Source organism: Cervus canadensis, chromosome 5 (assembly GCF_019320065.1).
Source record: "Cervus canadensis isolate Bull #8, Minnesota chromosome 5, ASM1932006v1, whole genome shotgun sequence".
In the NCBI taxonomy this organism is placed as follows: domain Eukaryota; kingdom Metazoa; phylum Chordata; class Mammalia; order Artiodactyla; family Cervidae; genus Cervus; species Cervus canadensis.
This window is the reverse complement of record NC_057390.1, coordinates 15,731,731-15,746,784: the sequence shown is the minus strand read 5'-3', so window position 1 is coordinate 15,746,784 and position 15,054 is coordinate 15,731,731. Positions and strand designations below refer to the sequence as shown.

The following is a 15,054-nucleotide window of genomic DNA, read 5'->3' as shown; positions in this document are numbered from 1 at the left end:
TCATTTATTTTTGTTTGTATTTTCATTACTCTAGGAGGTGGATCCAAAAAGAACTTTCTGTGATTTATGTCAGAGTTTTCTGGTTATGTTTTCCTCTAAGAGTTTTATAGTGTCTGGCCTTACATTCAAGTTTTTAATCCATTTTGAGTTTATTTGTGTGTATGGTGTTAGGAAGTGTTCTAATTTCATTGTTTTATATACAACTGTCCAGTTTTCCCAGCACCACTAATTGAAGAGACTGTTTTTTTCTCCATTATATATTCTAGCTTACTTTGTCATAAGTTAGGGGACCACAGTGCATGGGTTTGTCTCTGTGCTTTCTATTCTTCTTTCATTGATCTCTGTTTAAATGCTGGAGAGGATGTGAAGAAAATGGATCCCTCCAACACTGTTGACAGGAAGGTATATTTATGCAGCAGCTATGGAGAAGAGTATGAAGTTTCCTTCAGTTCAGTTCAGTCGCTCAGTCATGTCTGTTTGTGACCCCATGAACCGCAGCACGCCAGGCCTCCCTGTCCATCACAAACTCCCAGAGTCCACCCAAACCCATGTCCATCGAATCAGTGATGCCATCCAACCATCTCATCCTCTGTCGTCTCCTTCTCCTCCTGCTCTCAGTCTTACCCAGAAACAGGGTCTTTTCAAATGAGTCAGCTCTTCACATCAGGTGGCCAAAGTATGGGAATTTCAGCTTCAACATCAGTCCATCCAAGGAATATCCAGGACTGATTTCCTTTAGGATGGACTGGTTGGATCTCCTTGCAGTCCAAGGGACTCTCAAGAGTCTTCTCCAAAACCACAGTTTGAAAGCATCAATTCTTCAGCGCTCAGCTTTCTTTATAGCCCAACTCTCACATGCATACATGACCACTGGAAAAACCATTGTCTTGACTAGATGGACCATTGTTGACAAAGTAATGTCTCTGCTTTTTAACATGCTATCTAGGTTGGTCATAACTTTCCTTTCAAGGAGTAAGTGTCTTTTAATGTCATGGCTGCAATCACCATCTGCAGTGATTTTGAAGCCCCCAAAATAAAGTCATCCACTGTTTCCACTGTGTCCCCATCTATTTGCCATGAAGTGATGGGACAAGATGCCATGATCTTAGTTTTCTGAATGTTGAGGTTTAAGCCAACTTTTTCACTCTCCTCTTTCACTTTCATCAAGAGGCTCTTTAGTTCTTCTTCACTTTCTGCCATGAGGGTGGTGTCATCTGCATATCTGAGGTTATTGATATTTCTCCTGGCAATCTTGATTCCAGCTTGTGCTTTGTCCAGCTCAGCGTTTCTCGTGATGTAAGCTAAAAATAGAACTACCATATTACCCATCAATCCCACACTTGTGCATACCTCTAGGAAAAAACAATTTGAAAAGATACATGCACCACAATGTTCATTACAGCACTATTTATAATAGTCAGGACATGGAAGCAATCTAAATGCCCATCGATAGAGAAATGGATAAAAAAGTTGTGGTACAAATATACAACGGAATGTCACTCAACCATGCTGTGCTGTGCTTAGTTGCTCAGTCCTGTCCGACTCTTTTTAACCCCACTGACTGTAGCCCACCAGGCTTCACTGTCCAGGGGATTCTCCAGGCAAGAATACTGGAGTGGGTTGTCATGCCTTCCTCCAGGGGATCTTCCCAACCCAGGGATCGAATCCAGGTCTCCTGCATTGCAGACAGATTCTTTACTGCCTGAGCCACCAGGAAAGCCCTACTCAGTCATAAAAAGAACAAAATAATGCTATTTGAATAAACATGGATGGACCTAGAGATTGTCATACTGAGTAAAGTAAGTCAAACAAAGACAAATATCGTATGATATCACTTATATGTGGGATTTTTAAAAAGAGGGTATAAATGAACTTATGTATAAACCAGAAGTAGAGTCGTGGATGTAGAAAATAAATTTATGTTTACCAGGGAATAAGGAGGGGTAGGGATAATTTGGGAGCTTGGGATTGACATGTTCACACTACCATATATAAACTAGATAGCTAAAGAGGACCTGTTGTATACACAGGGAACTACTCAATACTCTGTTATGGCCTATAGGGGAAAAGAATCTAAACAAGAAGAGTGGACATATGTATATACATAACAGATTCACTTTTCTATATACCTGAAACCAACAGAACATTGTAAATTGACAACGTACCAATATATTTTAAAATGTCAAAACAAAACACACACACACACAAAACTAATGCTGATGTATATCTTCAGTTTGATTTCCTTCCATTATAACTGTAACTTGTGTTCTCTGAATAAAATAAAATATTGCTGGCAAACATATGTGGTGGCCATTAATTAAAAATAGAAATTTTAGTAAGTATATTTAATATTCATTTATGATAGCAATAGCACATACTAGGACATATGTATATACATAACAGATTCACTTTCCTATATACCTGAAACCAACAGAACATTGTAAATTGACAACGTACCAATATATTTTAAAATGTCAAAACAAAACACACACACACACAAAACTAATGCTGATGTATATCTTCAGTTTGATTTCCTTCCATTATAACTGTAACTTGTGTTCTCTGAATAAAATGAAATATTGCTGGCAAACATATGTGGTGGCCATTAATTAAAAATAGAAATTTTAGTAAGTATATTTAATATTCATTTATGATAGCAATAGCACATACTAGATTTCATTATGAATGCAATCTTGAACCCTTATTACAAGCCAGTAACATAGAGATTATTTTAATTTCCATTTTATAGACAAACATTGAGGCCTAGAAGTCCATCTATCTTTCCTGAAGTTTCAGGTCTATGAGGTGATAGAACAAGGATTTGGAATCATAATGACTGAACCCAAAGCTAATGCTCTTAATCATTACATTCTACTCCCCATTTCAAAGCTAGAATAAAACCAGTTCATGACCACTTCATTAATTCCTAATGTTTCCTGTGTTTTAGTTCACATTGCAGATGTTTAAATAAAGTGCATTAGAGGCATTTATTATGTATTAGAGATAAGGAAGACATATGAAACTGTTTTGAAACCTTCCTTCTTATATTTCTTATATTTCTCAGCAGAACAATCTCAAGGATGGGTTTACTCCAGGAACTTCAGAGAATTGCTATTTGTTCTGAATTTTCTATTTGTGCTTTTGAAAGACATATTCCACTTTATAATACATTTGAGACATAGCTGAGATAGCAAAAAAGGGACTGGAAATGTATCAGGAATTCTACTTCTTTCTGAGAGAAATGAAAGTATACTTAGAATTGAGAGTTTCTTCTTTAGGGGAATCACTTTTGAGGGCAGATGACTATTCACAATTATACACTCTGTTTACATTAATAGCATCTTCCAAAATCATTTAAAATCACACCATTTCCCTTATTTAATTTGGCTGCAAGTACTTCTGAACCACATAAAAACTTCTAAGTTTTTGTTCCCTGTATAACATCTTGTTCTATTATCTAAAATTTATGTTTTCATCTGCATGTGAGCATATTTTCTTCTCTTTTATATCTCTTACATTTGTTCATCCATTCAATGATCTGAAGTACAAATAACCACAACCCCCTGAATAGTAAGTGTATGTGTCTGTGACTGTTTGTGTACTGGCATGAGGGATATTTAGACTAGATGAGCTTGTAACAAAATTATGACACTTCTATTCTGTTTTATACCTATGGGCCTCCTAATGCATCATATTAAACTTTTGAGTTGCCAGTTTAGACACTGAACTTACAATGTCCCAAAAATTACAAATGAAACAAATATACTATCAAGGGTGAAACAGATCACCAGCCTGGGTTGTATGCATGAGACAAATGCTCAGGGCTGGTGCACTAGGAAGACCCAGAGGGATGGGATGGGGACGGAGGCAGGAGTGGGGATCGGGATGGGAAACACACGTAAATCCATGGCTGATTCATGTCAATGTATGGCAAAAAAACACTACAATATTGTAAAGTAATTAGCCTCCAACTAATAAAAATAAATGAAAAAAAAATGTTGTTTTTGCTCTGTTGGTGATGTACAGGGAAGCCTTGTGTCCTGCAGTCCATGGGGTTGCAAAGTTGGACACAACTGAGTGACTTAACTGAACTGAACTGATTGAAAAACAAACTGTGACAGGGGATCATGATTAGAATTGGCAAGTTTGGTCCATGTAAGAATGAGAAGCCTTGATATTCATCTTGCCTGTGAATTAAGAAGAAAAAAAATAAAGCAAAGCATACTTTGATTTTATTTATGCTATTCCCACAAAAGTCAAGCATTGTCATATATGATAATTTGTGCAGATTCACTAAAACCATGACTCAATAAACAATCAATCCAGGCCCACAATTCATCTTTTGCTTTCTGAGGTAATTCTGACATGCCATAAGTTTCTCATGACATTTTTCACTTCTGCATTCCTCAGTGTGTAGATGAGTGGATTGAGGAAGGGTGTTCCAATCATGTAAAATACTTCCACCATTTTGTCCATGGGGAATATGGTTGGGGGCCAAGTATGTATAAATATACACGGACCAAATGATAAGTCAACTACAATGACATGGGAAGTGCAAGTGGAGAGGGGCTTTTTCCTCCCTTCTGCACTGTGGTTCAACAGTGAATGCAAGATAACAATGTAAGAGATCATCAGAATTATAAAACTACTTGCACAAAGTGCTCCACTATTAATCACCATCAGTAAGTTCATCACATAAATATCCATGCATGCAAGTTTCAACAGTGGCTGCATATCACAGCAATAGTGATCAATCAAATTGGATCTGCAGAAGGGCAATCTCAAGGCCAGAATAATCTGAGCCGTAGAAGGTGTAAAAGACCCTATCCATACAAGAACAATCAGGATGATGCAGACTTGCCAGCTCATGATGGTTGTATAATTCAAGGGCTTACAGATAGCCACATACCGATCCATGGCCATGAGGACCAGGACAAAGATCTCCGTGCATCCATATAAATGCAGTGCAAAGACCTGAGTCAGGCACTCATTGTAAAATATGCTTTTGTTTGCAAACAGGGCATCCACGATTAATCTCGGGGCTATTGAAGTTGAAAAGCAGGTATCAACCAAAGACAAATAAAATAGGAAGAAGTACATGGGGCTCCCTAGTGTCCGGCTGAATATTATGGTCATAATAATAAGCAAATTACCCATCAACATTCCTACATAGAAAATGAAGATGATTACAAATACCATTTTCTGTCTCTTAGGATCTTGAGTCAATCCTAACTGTATGAACTCTGTTACACTGTTATTTTGCTGCATTTTTTCATGTGGTGAGGGCAAAGCTCTGATGAGAAAGTATCTGCAAAGGAGAAAAGAAGAAAGAAAATGGCATGAATGCTACATGCGTGATAAATCACTTTAGTCATGTCCCACTCTTTGTGATCCCATGGTCTGTAGCCAGGGCCCTCTGTCCATGGAATTCTCCAGGCAAGAATACTAGAATGGATTGCTATTTCCTTCTCCAGGGGATATTCCTGACCCAAGGACTGAACCAGTGTCTGTCTCCTGCTTTGGCAGGTGGGTTTTTTTTTTTTTTTTACCACTAGCGTGATAGAGCCCTAATAGGTACACATGATCATGGACTGCCACCTTCCAATGCATAATCATTTACTGCAATGCAATGCTTTATCTGAATTAAATGGAATTCATAATACTCATTCAACCTGTTTCTTAAATGCATCTGAAAATAATAATATAAGATATTGAAAAGAATAAGTAAATAATTCTTCAGATGCCATGAATATTAATTTGAGTTATTTCACAAGAGTGAATAACTTTTTCAGCTGAAGGTTATCTTCAATTTCTATCAAGGATATATTGATATTAATGTTCCCTATTACAGAAGTAGAGAAACAGTTTACCTGATTTACTCAATATGCTATCACATCTTCAACAAAATGTCCAGTGATAAAATACTCTTCTAGTCAATATTGCTTTGAGTAATGATTGTCTAAACATTCCAGAATGTCTTTCATAATAAAACCTGAAGATTCTTGAGAATCTCTTGGACAGGAAAGAGATCAAACCAGTCATTCCTAAAGGAAATCAGTCCTGAATATTCATTGGAAGGACTGATGCTGAAGTTGAAGCACCAATACTTTGGCCACCTGATGAGAAGAACTGACTCAGTGAAAAGACCCTGATGATGGGAAAGGTTGAAAGCAGGAAGAGAAGAAGATAACAGAGGATGAGATGCTTAGATGGCATCACGGACTCAAAGAACATGAGTTTTAGTAAACTCTGGGAGATAGAGAAGGACAGGGAAGCCTGGTGTGCCGCAGTACCTGCAGTTGTAAAGAGGCGGATATAACTCAGTGCTTGAACTACAACAGAGCACACACACAAATACATGCACACGCACACACTGCATTCACACAGACACACGTGACAGACTGAGTGGAAAGAAAAAAAGAGCATAAAATTTTAGCAATGAGTACACAGCCAGTTGATCCAGCCTATCAGTACATTTATTTGAATCTGTTGCCTTGACTAAGTTTAATTTTTACTTTACTTCTTAAACCTGTCTAGTTTACAATTTTAATATTTTTCAATTTTAATGTGGTTTCTTTAGTATTTTAAAATCTTCATTGAACTTATCACAATATTGCTTCTGTTTTTTGTTTTGTTTTTCCTGGCTGCAAGGCTTTTACAATCTTAGCTCCTGACCAGGAATTGAACCCACATCCCCTATTTTGGAAGGCAAAATCTCAACCACTGGACCACTAGGAAAGTCCCCAGATGTTGACAATCTTAAATTCAGCTCTTATTTATTTATGTATTTTAATTTTAGTTTTTAAATTATACTATGCTGTTCAAAGTTAAATTTGAACTCAGAGATTCACTGTCTCTTAAATGAAGGAAAAATTTCAAAAATGAACATATGCCATATTCAGAACTTTTTAAAAATATTTCAGGCTTATGGTTAAGTACTAGGAATTTATAAAGTGAACCCAGAAAGCTACAAGCAATACCTGTAACTTTTCAGTAGAATTCTTGTAATATATATTTTTAATGGCCTATATTGTTACCTCAAGTAAAGGAAGACAAAAATAAAGAGAGCATTTTTTCATATCTGGCTATATGTGAATCACTGAAAAATTTGCCTTATGTGTTTTTATAGTCTCCAAACAAGCAGTCAGTAACAAATTATATATGTCCAACTGGTAAAGTATCTTTACAACTTACATGCCAGACTAAGCATAATTTTAAGTATAAATAGATTTCATTTATTAATCTTAGAAAAGCACAGTAAAATAATTAATGAGCAAAAGAATCCATTTTAACAAAGGCTCTTCTTGTGAAATACAACTAAATATAGATGAATATGCTTAATTTCATTCATAGTTAAATACATTCAAATTAAATAACATTTTAACCCATTTTTGAATAAAGCAATCTTTGTGCTGCAGTCTGTTGATGTATAGTGCTGACAAGTTGTGGGTTGTAGTCAATCTACACATTTTTGGTAGAAGGCTAAGAGGGCTCAGTCTCTTAGGAGATAATTTTCTTTTTTTAATTAATCTATTTATTATTTTACTTTACAATATTGTATTGGTTTTTGCCATACATTGACTTGAATCCTCCATGGGTGTCCATGTGTTCCCCATCCTGAAGAACCCTCCCACCTCTCTCCCCATTCCATCCCTCTGGGTCATCCCAGTGCACCAGCCCTGAGCATCCTGTCTCATGCATCAAACCTGGACTGGTGATTCGTTTCACATGTGATAATTTACATGTTTCAATGCCATTCTCCCATATCATCCCGCCCTCGCTCTCTCCCACAGAGTCCAAAAGACTGTTCAATACAACTGTGTCTCCTTTATTGGCTCGCATACAGGGTTATCATTACCATCTTTCTAAATTCCATATATATGCATTAGTATACTGTATTGGTGTTTTTCATTCTGGCTTACTTCACTCTGTATAATGGGCTCCAGTTTCATCCACCTCATTAGAACTGATTCAAATGTATTCTTTTTAATGGCTGAGTAATATTCCATGGTGTATATGTACCACAGCTTTCTTATTCCTTCATCTGCTGATGGGCATCTAGGTTGCTTCCATGTCCTGGCTATTATAAACAGTGCTGTGATGAACATTGGGGTGCATGTGTCTCTTTCAATTCCGGTTTCCTCAGTGTGTATGCCCAGAGGTGGGACTGCTGGGTCATATGGCAGTTCTATTTCCAGTTTTTTAAGGAATCTCCACACTGTTCTCCATAGTGGCTGTACTAGTTAGGGGATAATTTTCAACATTTATAATATCACAACTGCACTCAGCATATGGGTCTAGTGATTCCGTTGCCTACAGATACTTTTACTCACAGGATCAAAGACCATCATTACAACCTTTTCTCTGAGAGCAAAAGATGAGAATGGTCTTAAAATATATGTGACGGGAACTGAATAAATAAGAGGTGGCAGTTTTACTTATACCAATTGTTGGTTAACCCATTATTAGGAGCATAACAGGGACTTCCCTGGTGGTCCAGTGGTTAAGACTTTGACTTCTAATGCAAGGAGTGGGGGTTTTATCCCTGGTCAGGTAGCTAAGAACCTGTATGTCTCATGACCAAAACATTAAAAAAAAGAAGAAATATTGTAACAAATTCAATAAACATTTAAAAAATGGTCCACATCAAAAAATACATTTTAAAATAAACAAAATAAGACAACAGCACTGTATGCTAGGAAGTTAAGTGTGAAGTAAGGACAGGAATTTTTGTTCATAAACAACTGAATTTGAGTGCCTAGAAAAGAGTAGGGTCTTAACCAGTATCTGTTAAGTGAATGGAAGCTTTAAGAAAATAACCTATACATACAGTCTAGTAGTGTTTCACACTATACTATATTCAGATGCCATTGAGGTTTTTAAGATCTTACCATGTTTGTAGGAATTTATGCAGAAGTTAGGATGTTCATTTGTTGTTTTTTCATCCCAAGGTAATTTGGACACCCTTGACTCAAATGAAAAATCATTTTAAATGATCTTAAAAACCTGTTCATCTGGAACAGGAATTCTTTGATCTCACAAGGAGACTTAGGTCCTTGCCAGTGTGCCAAAAGACAGACTAAGTGGATTCCAGATTCATCCCACACTTTCTGAAAGCCACTCTCACACAAGACTTTGACCAGGGAAGTACTTCTCTTTTGCCTCCTTGGAGGAGTACATAAATATGTATGATGCAAAATATAGAATTCTGCAGAAGGTGATTCCCTAAAGTGTCCCTTCCCTTCCAATTAAGAGAAATGAACCACATGTGATAAACAACTTAATTTTCAATTTGTCTTATTACCTATGGAAAAAATATGGCTTATACCTTCAATTAAAGATGTTTACATGGGCCCTAAGTGTCATCTTTGGACTAGAATTAAAACAAAGATGGTCATCCAGAACACAGGTCTTGTTTACTGATAACATTCTTCAAGTAATGAATTAGGACTTCTTAAAAAAACTGGCAGATTCTAGGTCTGCAGCAAGGAATGTAAACATGAACCAGAGCATCTTGCAGCAACAGAAAGTAAGGAAATGCTAAAGCACACACATCTGCACAGTGATGAGAATAAGCCAAAGGAACACAGAAGTCAAAGAAAAGATGTCCCCCATGCCCAAACTGGAAAAACATTTCAGCAACAAAGCAAATAACAGACAACTGAAATATAATCCAAAGTATCAAATAAATACCCATGAGTTATAATGATATAAATAACTGTACCAATTACTAGATGGAGGAGAATACACAAAATTCCAAATAGTGTATGCAGATACTTTGTACTCAGTTGCTCCAGGTTTTCAGTGTCAGCTGGGCACACATCTAAGTGACTTCATTCCAAAGACAACACTATGGAATTAGGGAAAGGAGTAAATTTATAATGAATAAATGGGACAAATACTACCTGAGTCAGATGATCAAATTTAACACCAACGGTGGTAAGTCACATTGAGAGTATGTACCCACTGATATGATATGATGAAAGTGGAACTTTATGTCTCTGGTCTTTCTCCCAATAACCATAACCCTGGTCTAATGGTCCCATGCAAAATTTTATACAAAGTATCTGCCTAGTCCTTAAAACTACCATGGTCAAGGTCATCCAAAACAAGACAAGTCAGAGAAACTTTCATTTTTTGAAGGAGCTGGAGGAAACTTAACAACTGAATGTAAGATGGTTTCCTGGATCAGATTCTGGAGGAGAAATACAGCATCAATAAAAATGAATAAATCTAATTAATTTACAGATTTTAGTTAAAAATAATGTAATATCAGTGGTTAATTAGTTGTGACAAATGTACCATACTAACATAAGATGAATACAGGTGAAACTGAATATAGGGTATATGAAAACTATGTTATTTTTTACAACCTGCCTATAAACATAAACCACTTATAAAATACAAAGTTTATGAAAAATGAATGGCATATTTTAACTCATCCTCATATTTTCTGTTGCAGCATGTGTCAGAGACCCATTATTTTTAAGTGTTGAATCGTATTGTTTTAACTGTCTACCACATTTTGTTTATCTGCTCATGTGTTGATGGATACTTAGGTTCCTTAACAATTTTGGCTGCTCTGAGTAGTGCTACTACCCTACAAATATCTGAATTCCTGATTTCAATTCTTTTGGGAATATGTCCAGAACTGGAAAAGCTGGATCATTGGGTAATATTATTTTTCACTTATTCAGGAATGTAACACTGTCTTTCACAATGGCTGCAGTTTCCTCAACCAATGCAGGGCTAGTCCTTCAGATAGCGGATGAGAGGTCAGGTCCTCTGGCTGTGGGGAGATCTCTTCTATTGGCAAAGAAGACTTGGTTTTCTTTTGTTCCCTCTTCCTGGGTTACTCAAACTTCCAGTGATCTATGATAGAATCTGGATTTCATCATGACTCTTCTTTCTCAAATCTTCATTTTATATATGAAATTATTTTGCTTATATCTCTGAAATATTTCTGGAACCCTTCTCTATTTCTCCATTTTACTTTGGTTTTCTTAGGTGCAAATGTGGAGAGGGAAATTTATAAAAGTAATTTCTAAGGAGAAATGTTGAGGGAAGCTGTCTCTAGTACAGGGGGAAAGGAATAGAGTCTCAGTTAGTGTTTGGATTTACCCAGGAACCCTGGGACTTCTGCAGTATTTATTGTACTATGATACTTGTTCCATCTTAAGGCAGGAGGACCAGCCTTTAACCCCCAATCCAGTCATTTATTGGCCAGTGTTGGACCCTGGGATGGTGAGAGTAATCCCCAGTGAAGCAGTTCAAATTTTCTCTGGTGCAATTGCACAGAAAGAATGGGATTGTGAATTCTTAGCTGCTCAGCCATACGGCAGCTACTCCTGGGTACACTGGCCCAGTGAGAGAGGTCTGACCAGGTGCAACTTGGCCACCAGATTCCGTGTCATCACTGGTTCCGCTGCAGCTCAAGCCTCTATCATTTCATACCCAGATAATTATAGTAACCTTCTAACTGCTCTACTGCTGCCTGTCTTGCTCCCTTCACTTTATTTTCTGTACTGTATCTGGAGTCATCATCTAAATCTCAACTTTAACTGCATCATTTACTATCTTAAAGACCATTCAGTCTTTTCCACATAGTACATAGCATCAGGCCTTGACACAATTATGAGACCCTTCTTTAACTTCCCTATGTCTATCTCTTGCTATTTTCACTTTATAAGCTAAATGCCCAGCATGTTTCCTGGTATATAGCAGGAATACAGTAAAAAAATTAAATGAATAGCTGATTTCACAACTCTATCAAAATTATCAGGATTCCTGCATTCTTATATTCACCTTCTAGCCTTTGTTATATATTCCATCTCCAAGAACACCCTTACTTCAGTTGGTGCCTATTTACTCTGGAAACATTTTCTCATACTTTGAGTTTCATTTTTGACATCTTTTTCACTCTGTAAACTTTCTGATTCCAAAGTCTTTGTTGTATATCCATCAAGCATGCTTTCATGGCATCCCGTGTTTCCACTGTCTTATTTTTTGTAAAACTGCATTGTAACCACCTATACTTTTGGGGGTCTCTCAGTGGTCCTAAACTTTGTGAAGGCATCTCTTGAATTTCTCTTTATCACTGTTGCTGCTGCTGCTAAGTTGCTTCAGTAGTGTCCGACTCTGTGCGACCCCATAGACAGCATCCCACCAGGCTTCCCCATCCCTGGGATTCTCCAGACAAGAATCCTGGAGTGGGTTGCCATCTCCTTCTCCAATGCATAAAAGTGAAAAGTGAAAGTGAAGTTGCTCAGTCGTGTCCGACTCTTCGTGACCCCATGGACTGCAACCTACCAGCCTCCTCCGTCCATGGGATTTGCCAGGCAAGAGCACTGGAGTGGGGTGCCCGTTCCTTCTCCACTTTATCACTGAAACCCAAGCAGATACTAATGTGCTTTATTCATTCCTTGGACCAAAAAGTATTTATTGTTTAATGAATGAAGGATGAAAGTGATAAATGGAATACATTTATGCTGAAATTACTTCATATGTAACTGAAGCTACTTATTAAAAACAAACAAACAAACAAAAAAACCCACAACTTTTCATAATATAATGTTACCCAAAAGCAAACTGATTAACAGATAACAGAAAAAGTCCACAGTAACACAATAATGAAATCTTGGTAATAGCACAAAGAATAAAAGGTAAATAATATGCTCATTTGATTACAGAAACAGCTTTAGTTTCTTTCTTTTTCATAGTGTAAGTGGGAATAAATAAAAATTGTGGTTTCCAAGGAGATAAAACTAGAATTCATCCCAGACTCTGAAACATGTAAAAGTAGAAAAAGTTTCCTAACCTCTTTCACAACCTTATTTATCTTCATTTTATTAGTGTTATTCATCTCTCTTTACACTTATATTATTTATTCAGCATTTATTATGAACCAGACATTGGGCTAATTGTAAAAAAATGTTAGCAAGTAGGCAGTACTTTATGGAGTATGACTATTTATATACTTAATAAATTGAAATTCCCATCTGACATTAAATAGTATTTTATTTGAATCATCCGTCCTTCTGATTTGTTATCAGGATAATATGGTTACATGAGTGATTAGAAGTGATTCTGAATGCAATAGAAAATTTTGAAATATGGTATATCATTTATTAGTTAGATATTAAATGGTCCATTGCTTTTATATTCCTAGAATAGTTACACATCACAATAACACACTACTTGACATAAAACCATCAGCCATGACACATAAAAAATGGTCAGTATTATTAATTAAAATCATTAGCATTTATTCACATATAACAACAACTAAGTATACATATATACATGATAGTATATATGCTAAGGTATAATATATATCTATATCAATATATATTTCACCAGAACTGTTTCTATAAATGTTAACAAATGTAACTATGTTGCTTGTTGATCATTATGGCCTGGTCCTACCTCACAGCATTTAAGAACGTGGTCTGACAGTTCATAGGTTCTGGTTACTGGTTCCTCAGTATTTTTGCTTTGAAACATATTCCTTGCCATTTGTTGACTCACTTGTAATATGGTGATAATAACTATGTCTACACTTTGGATTGTAATTGAAATGATGAATAAATATCAGCATATTTTGTTACTTTTGTTTTATTAGAAAAATAGTTTTGAATCCATAAACATTAATGAAGTTAGATAAATAGGTAAAAATTTGGTAGTTTTCCAAATTAGCAAAAGCCTGTTTTTTGGTCCCATTTCTACACCAGTTTATTCTGCCCACTTCGTAGAATTTATAATTTATACTAGTTGCTTTCTTTGGTCAAAAATATACTTTTGAACTTTGCCTCTGTTCAATTGACTTTGGTGTCCTGGTACATCTATATTACATCTAAAATAGCTTTCTGACTAAACAATTTCCAAATGGCATTTTTCATCTGGTCATTTCTTAAGGTATAGATTAAGGGATTTAACATGGGAGTTATCATAGTGTAGAATACAGCCACTGCTTTATCAATAGGTAAAGTAGCTGCAGGTCTCATGTACACAAATATGCAAGGCGCAAAGAAAAAGATGACCGCTGTGATGTGGGACATGCAGGTGGAGAGGGCTTTTTGCCTCGCCTCCAAGCTGTAGGTCCTCAGGGAATGCAGAATGACCGCATACGAGCCCATCAGGAGGAGGAAGTTTAACAGACAGATGAACCCACTGTTGGCAGCAACAAAGAGCCCTAGAGTGTGGGTATCAGTGCAGGCAAGATCGAGCAAGGGGTTCAGGTCACACATAAAGTGGTCTATGACATTAGGGCCACAGAAGGGTAAGCTGAAGATGAAGAGGATCTGAATGGTTCCGTGAAGAAAGCCTCCCGCCCATGCCACTCCCACTAGCAGTCCACTCAGCCGCCGATTCATGATGGTCGTATAGTGCAAGGGCTTGCAGATGGCCACATAGCGGTCATAGGCCATCACAGTGAGCAGGATGACATCAACACCTCCAAAGAAATGTTCCCCAAATATTTGAGTCATGCATCCATTGAAAGGGCTGGTTTTCTTCTCATAGAGTGAATCTATAATGAGTTTAGGGGTATTGACACAGGAGTAGCAGGCATCGATAACAGAGAGATGAGCCAGGAAAAAGTACATGGGGGACCCCAATAATGAGCTGGTGGTGATGGTGACCAAAGTGAGCACGTTCCCTACCATAGAGACAAGGTAGACGACCAGAAACACAGCAAATATGACTTTCTGCATCTTTGGATTCTGTGTGAGTCCCAGTAGAATAAACTCTGTTACATTATTCCTTTTCTCCATGTATCTCATATTATGGTTAATTACATTACATGAAAAAAATGTCACTTTTTCATAATGCAACCTTGAATTCTTTATCTCTGGTAATAAATACCTAAATTCTATGGAGTTTTGTAACCTTATGAGTTTATTTGAGATTTAAAAAAAAAAGAAAAAAAAAAGAGCTTCTGATATCTTGAAAAATTGCTCAAATTCTTTTCTGGGAGAAGATAATGCTTAGAATCATGAGGAACTTAGTGAACACAGAGGCAAGAGGGGATCTGTATACACTGAATCAGGTAAGATG

At 36.8% G+C, this 15,054-nt stretch overlaps 2 protein-coding genes across 2 annotated transcripts; both read right to left on the bottom strand.

Moving 5' to 3' along the window:
* Positions 1 to 4,335: 4,335 nt before the first annotated feature.
* LOC122442603 (olfactory receptor 4C11-like) lies at positions 4,336 to 5,268 on the bottom strand. Its single transcript, XM_043470454.1, has one exon. It carries the CDS (start codon positions 5,266 to 5,268, stop codon positions 4,336 to 4,338), a length of 933 nt encoding a protein of 310 aa, XP_043326389.1.
* An 8,573-nt stretch (positions 5,269 to 13,841) lies between these two features.
* Positions 13,842 to 14,780, bottom strand: LOC122442575 (olfactory receptor 4C13-like). The gene has a single exon (XM_043470437.1). The coding sequence runs from the start codon at positions 14,778 to 14,780 to the stop codon at positions 13,842 to 13,844; it is 939 nt and encodes a 312-aa protein (XP_043326372.1).
* Between the last annotated feature and the right edge of the window lie 274 nt (positions 14,781 to 15,054).

What these genes read in the sequence shown, in the direction of transcription:
- LOC122442603 (XM_043470454.1), bottom strand. Translation starts at nt 5,268, where the DNA reads ATGCAGCAAAATAACAGTGTAACAGAGTTCATACAGTTAGGATTGACT.
- LOC122442575 (XM_043470437.1), bottom strand. Translation starts at nt 14,780, where the DNA reads ATGAGATACATGGAGAAAAGGAATAATGTAACAGAGTTTATTCTACTG.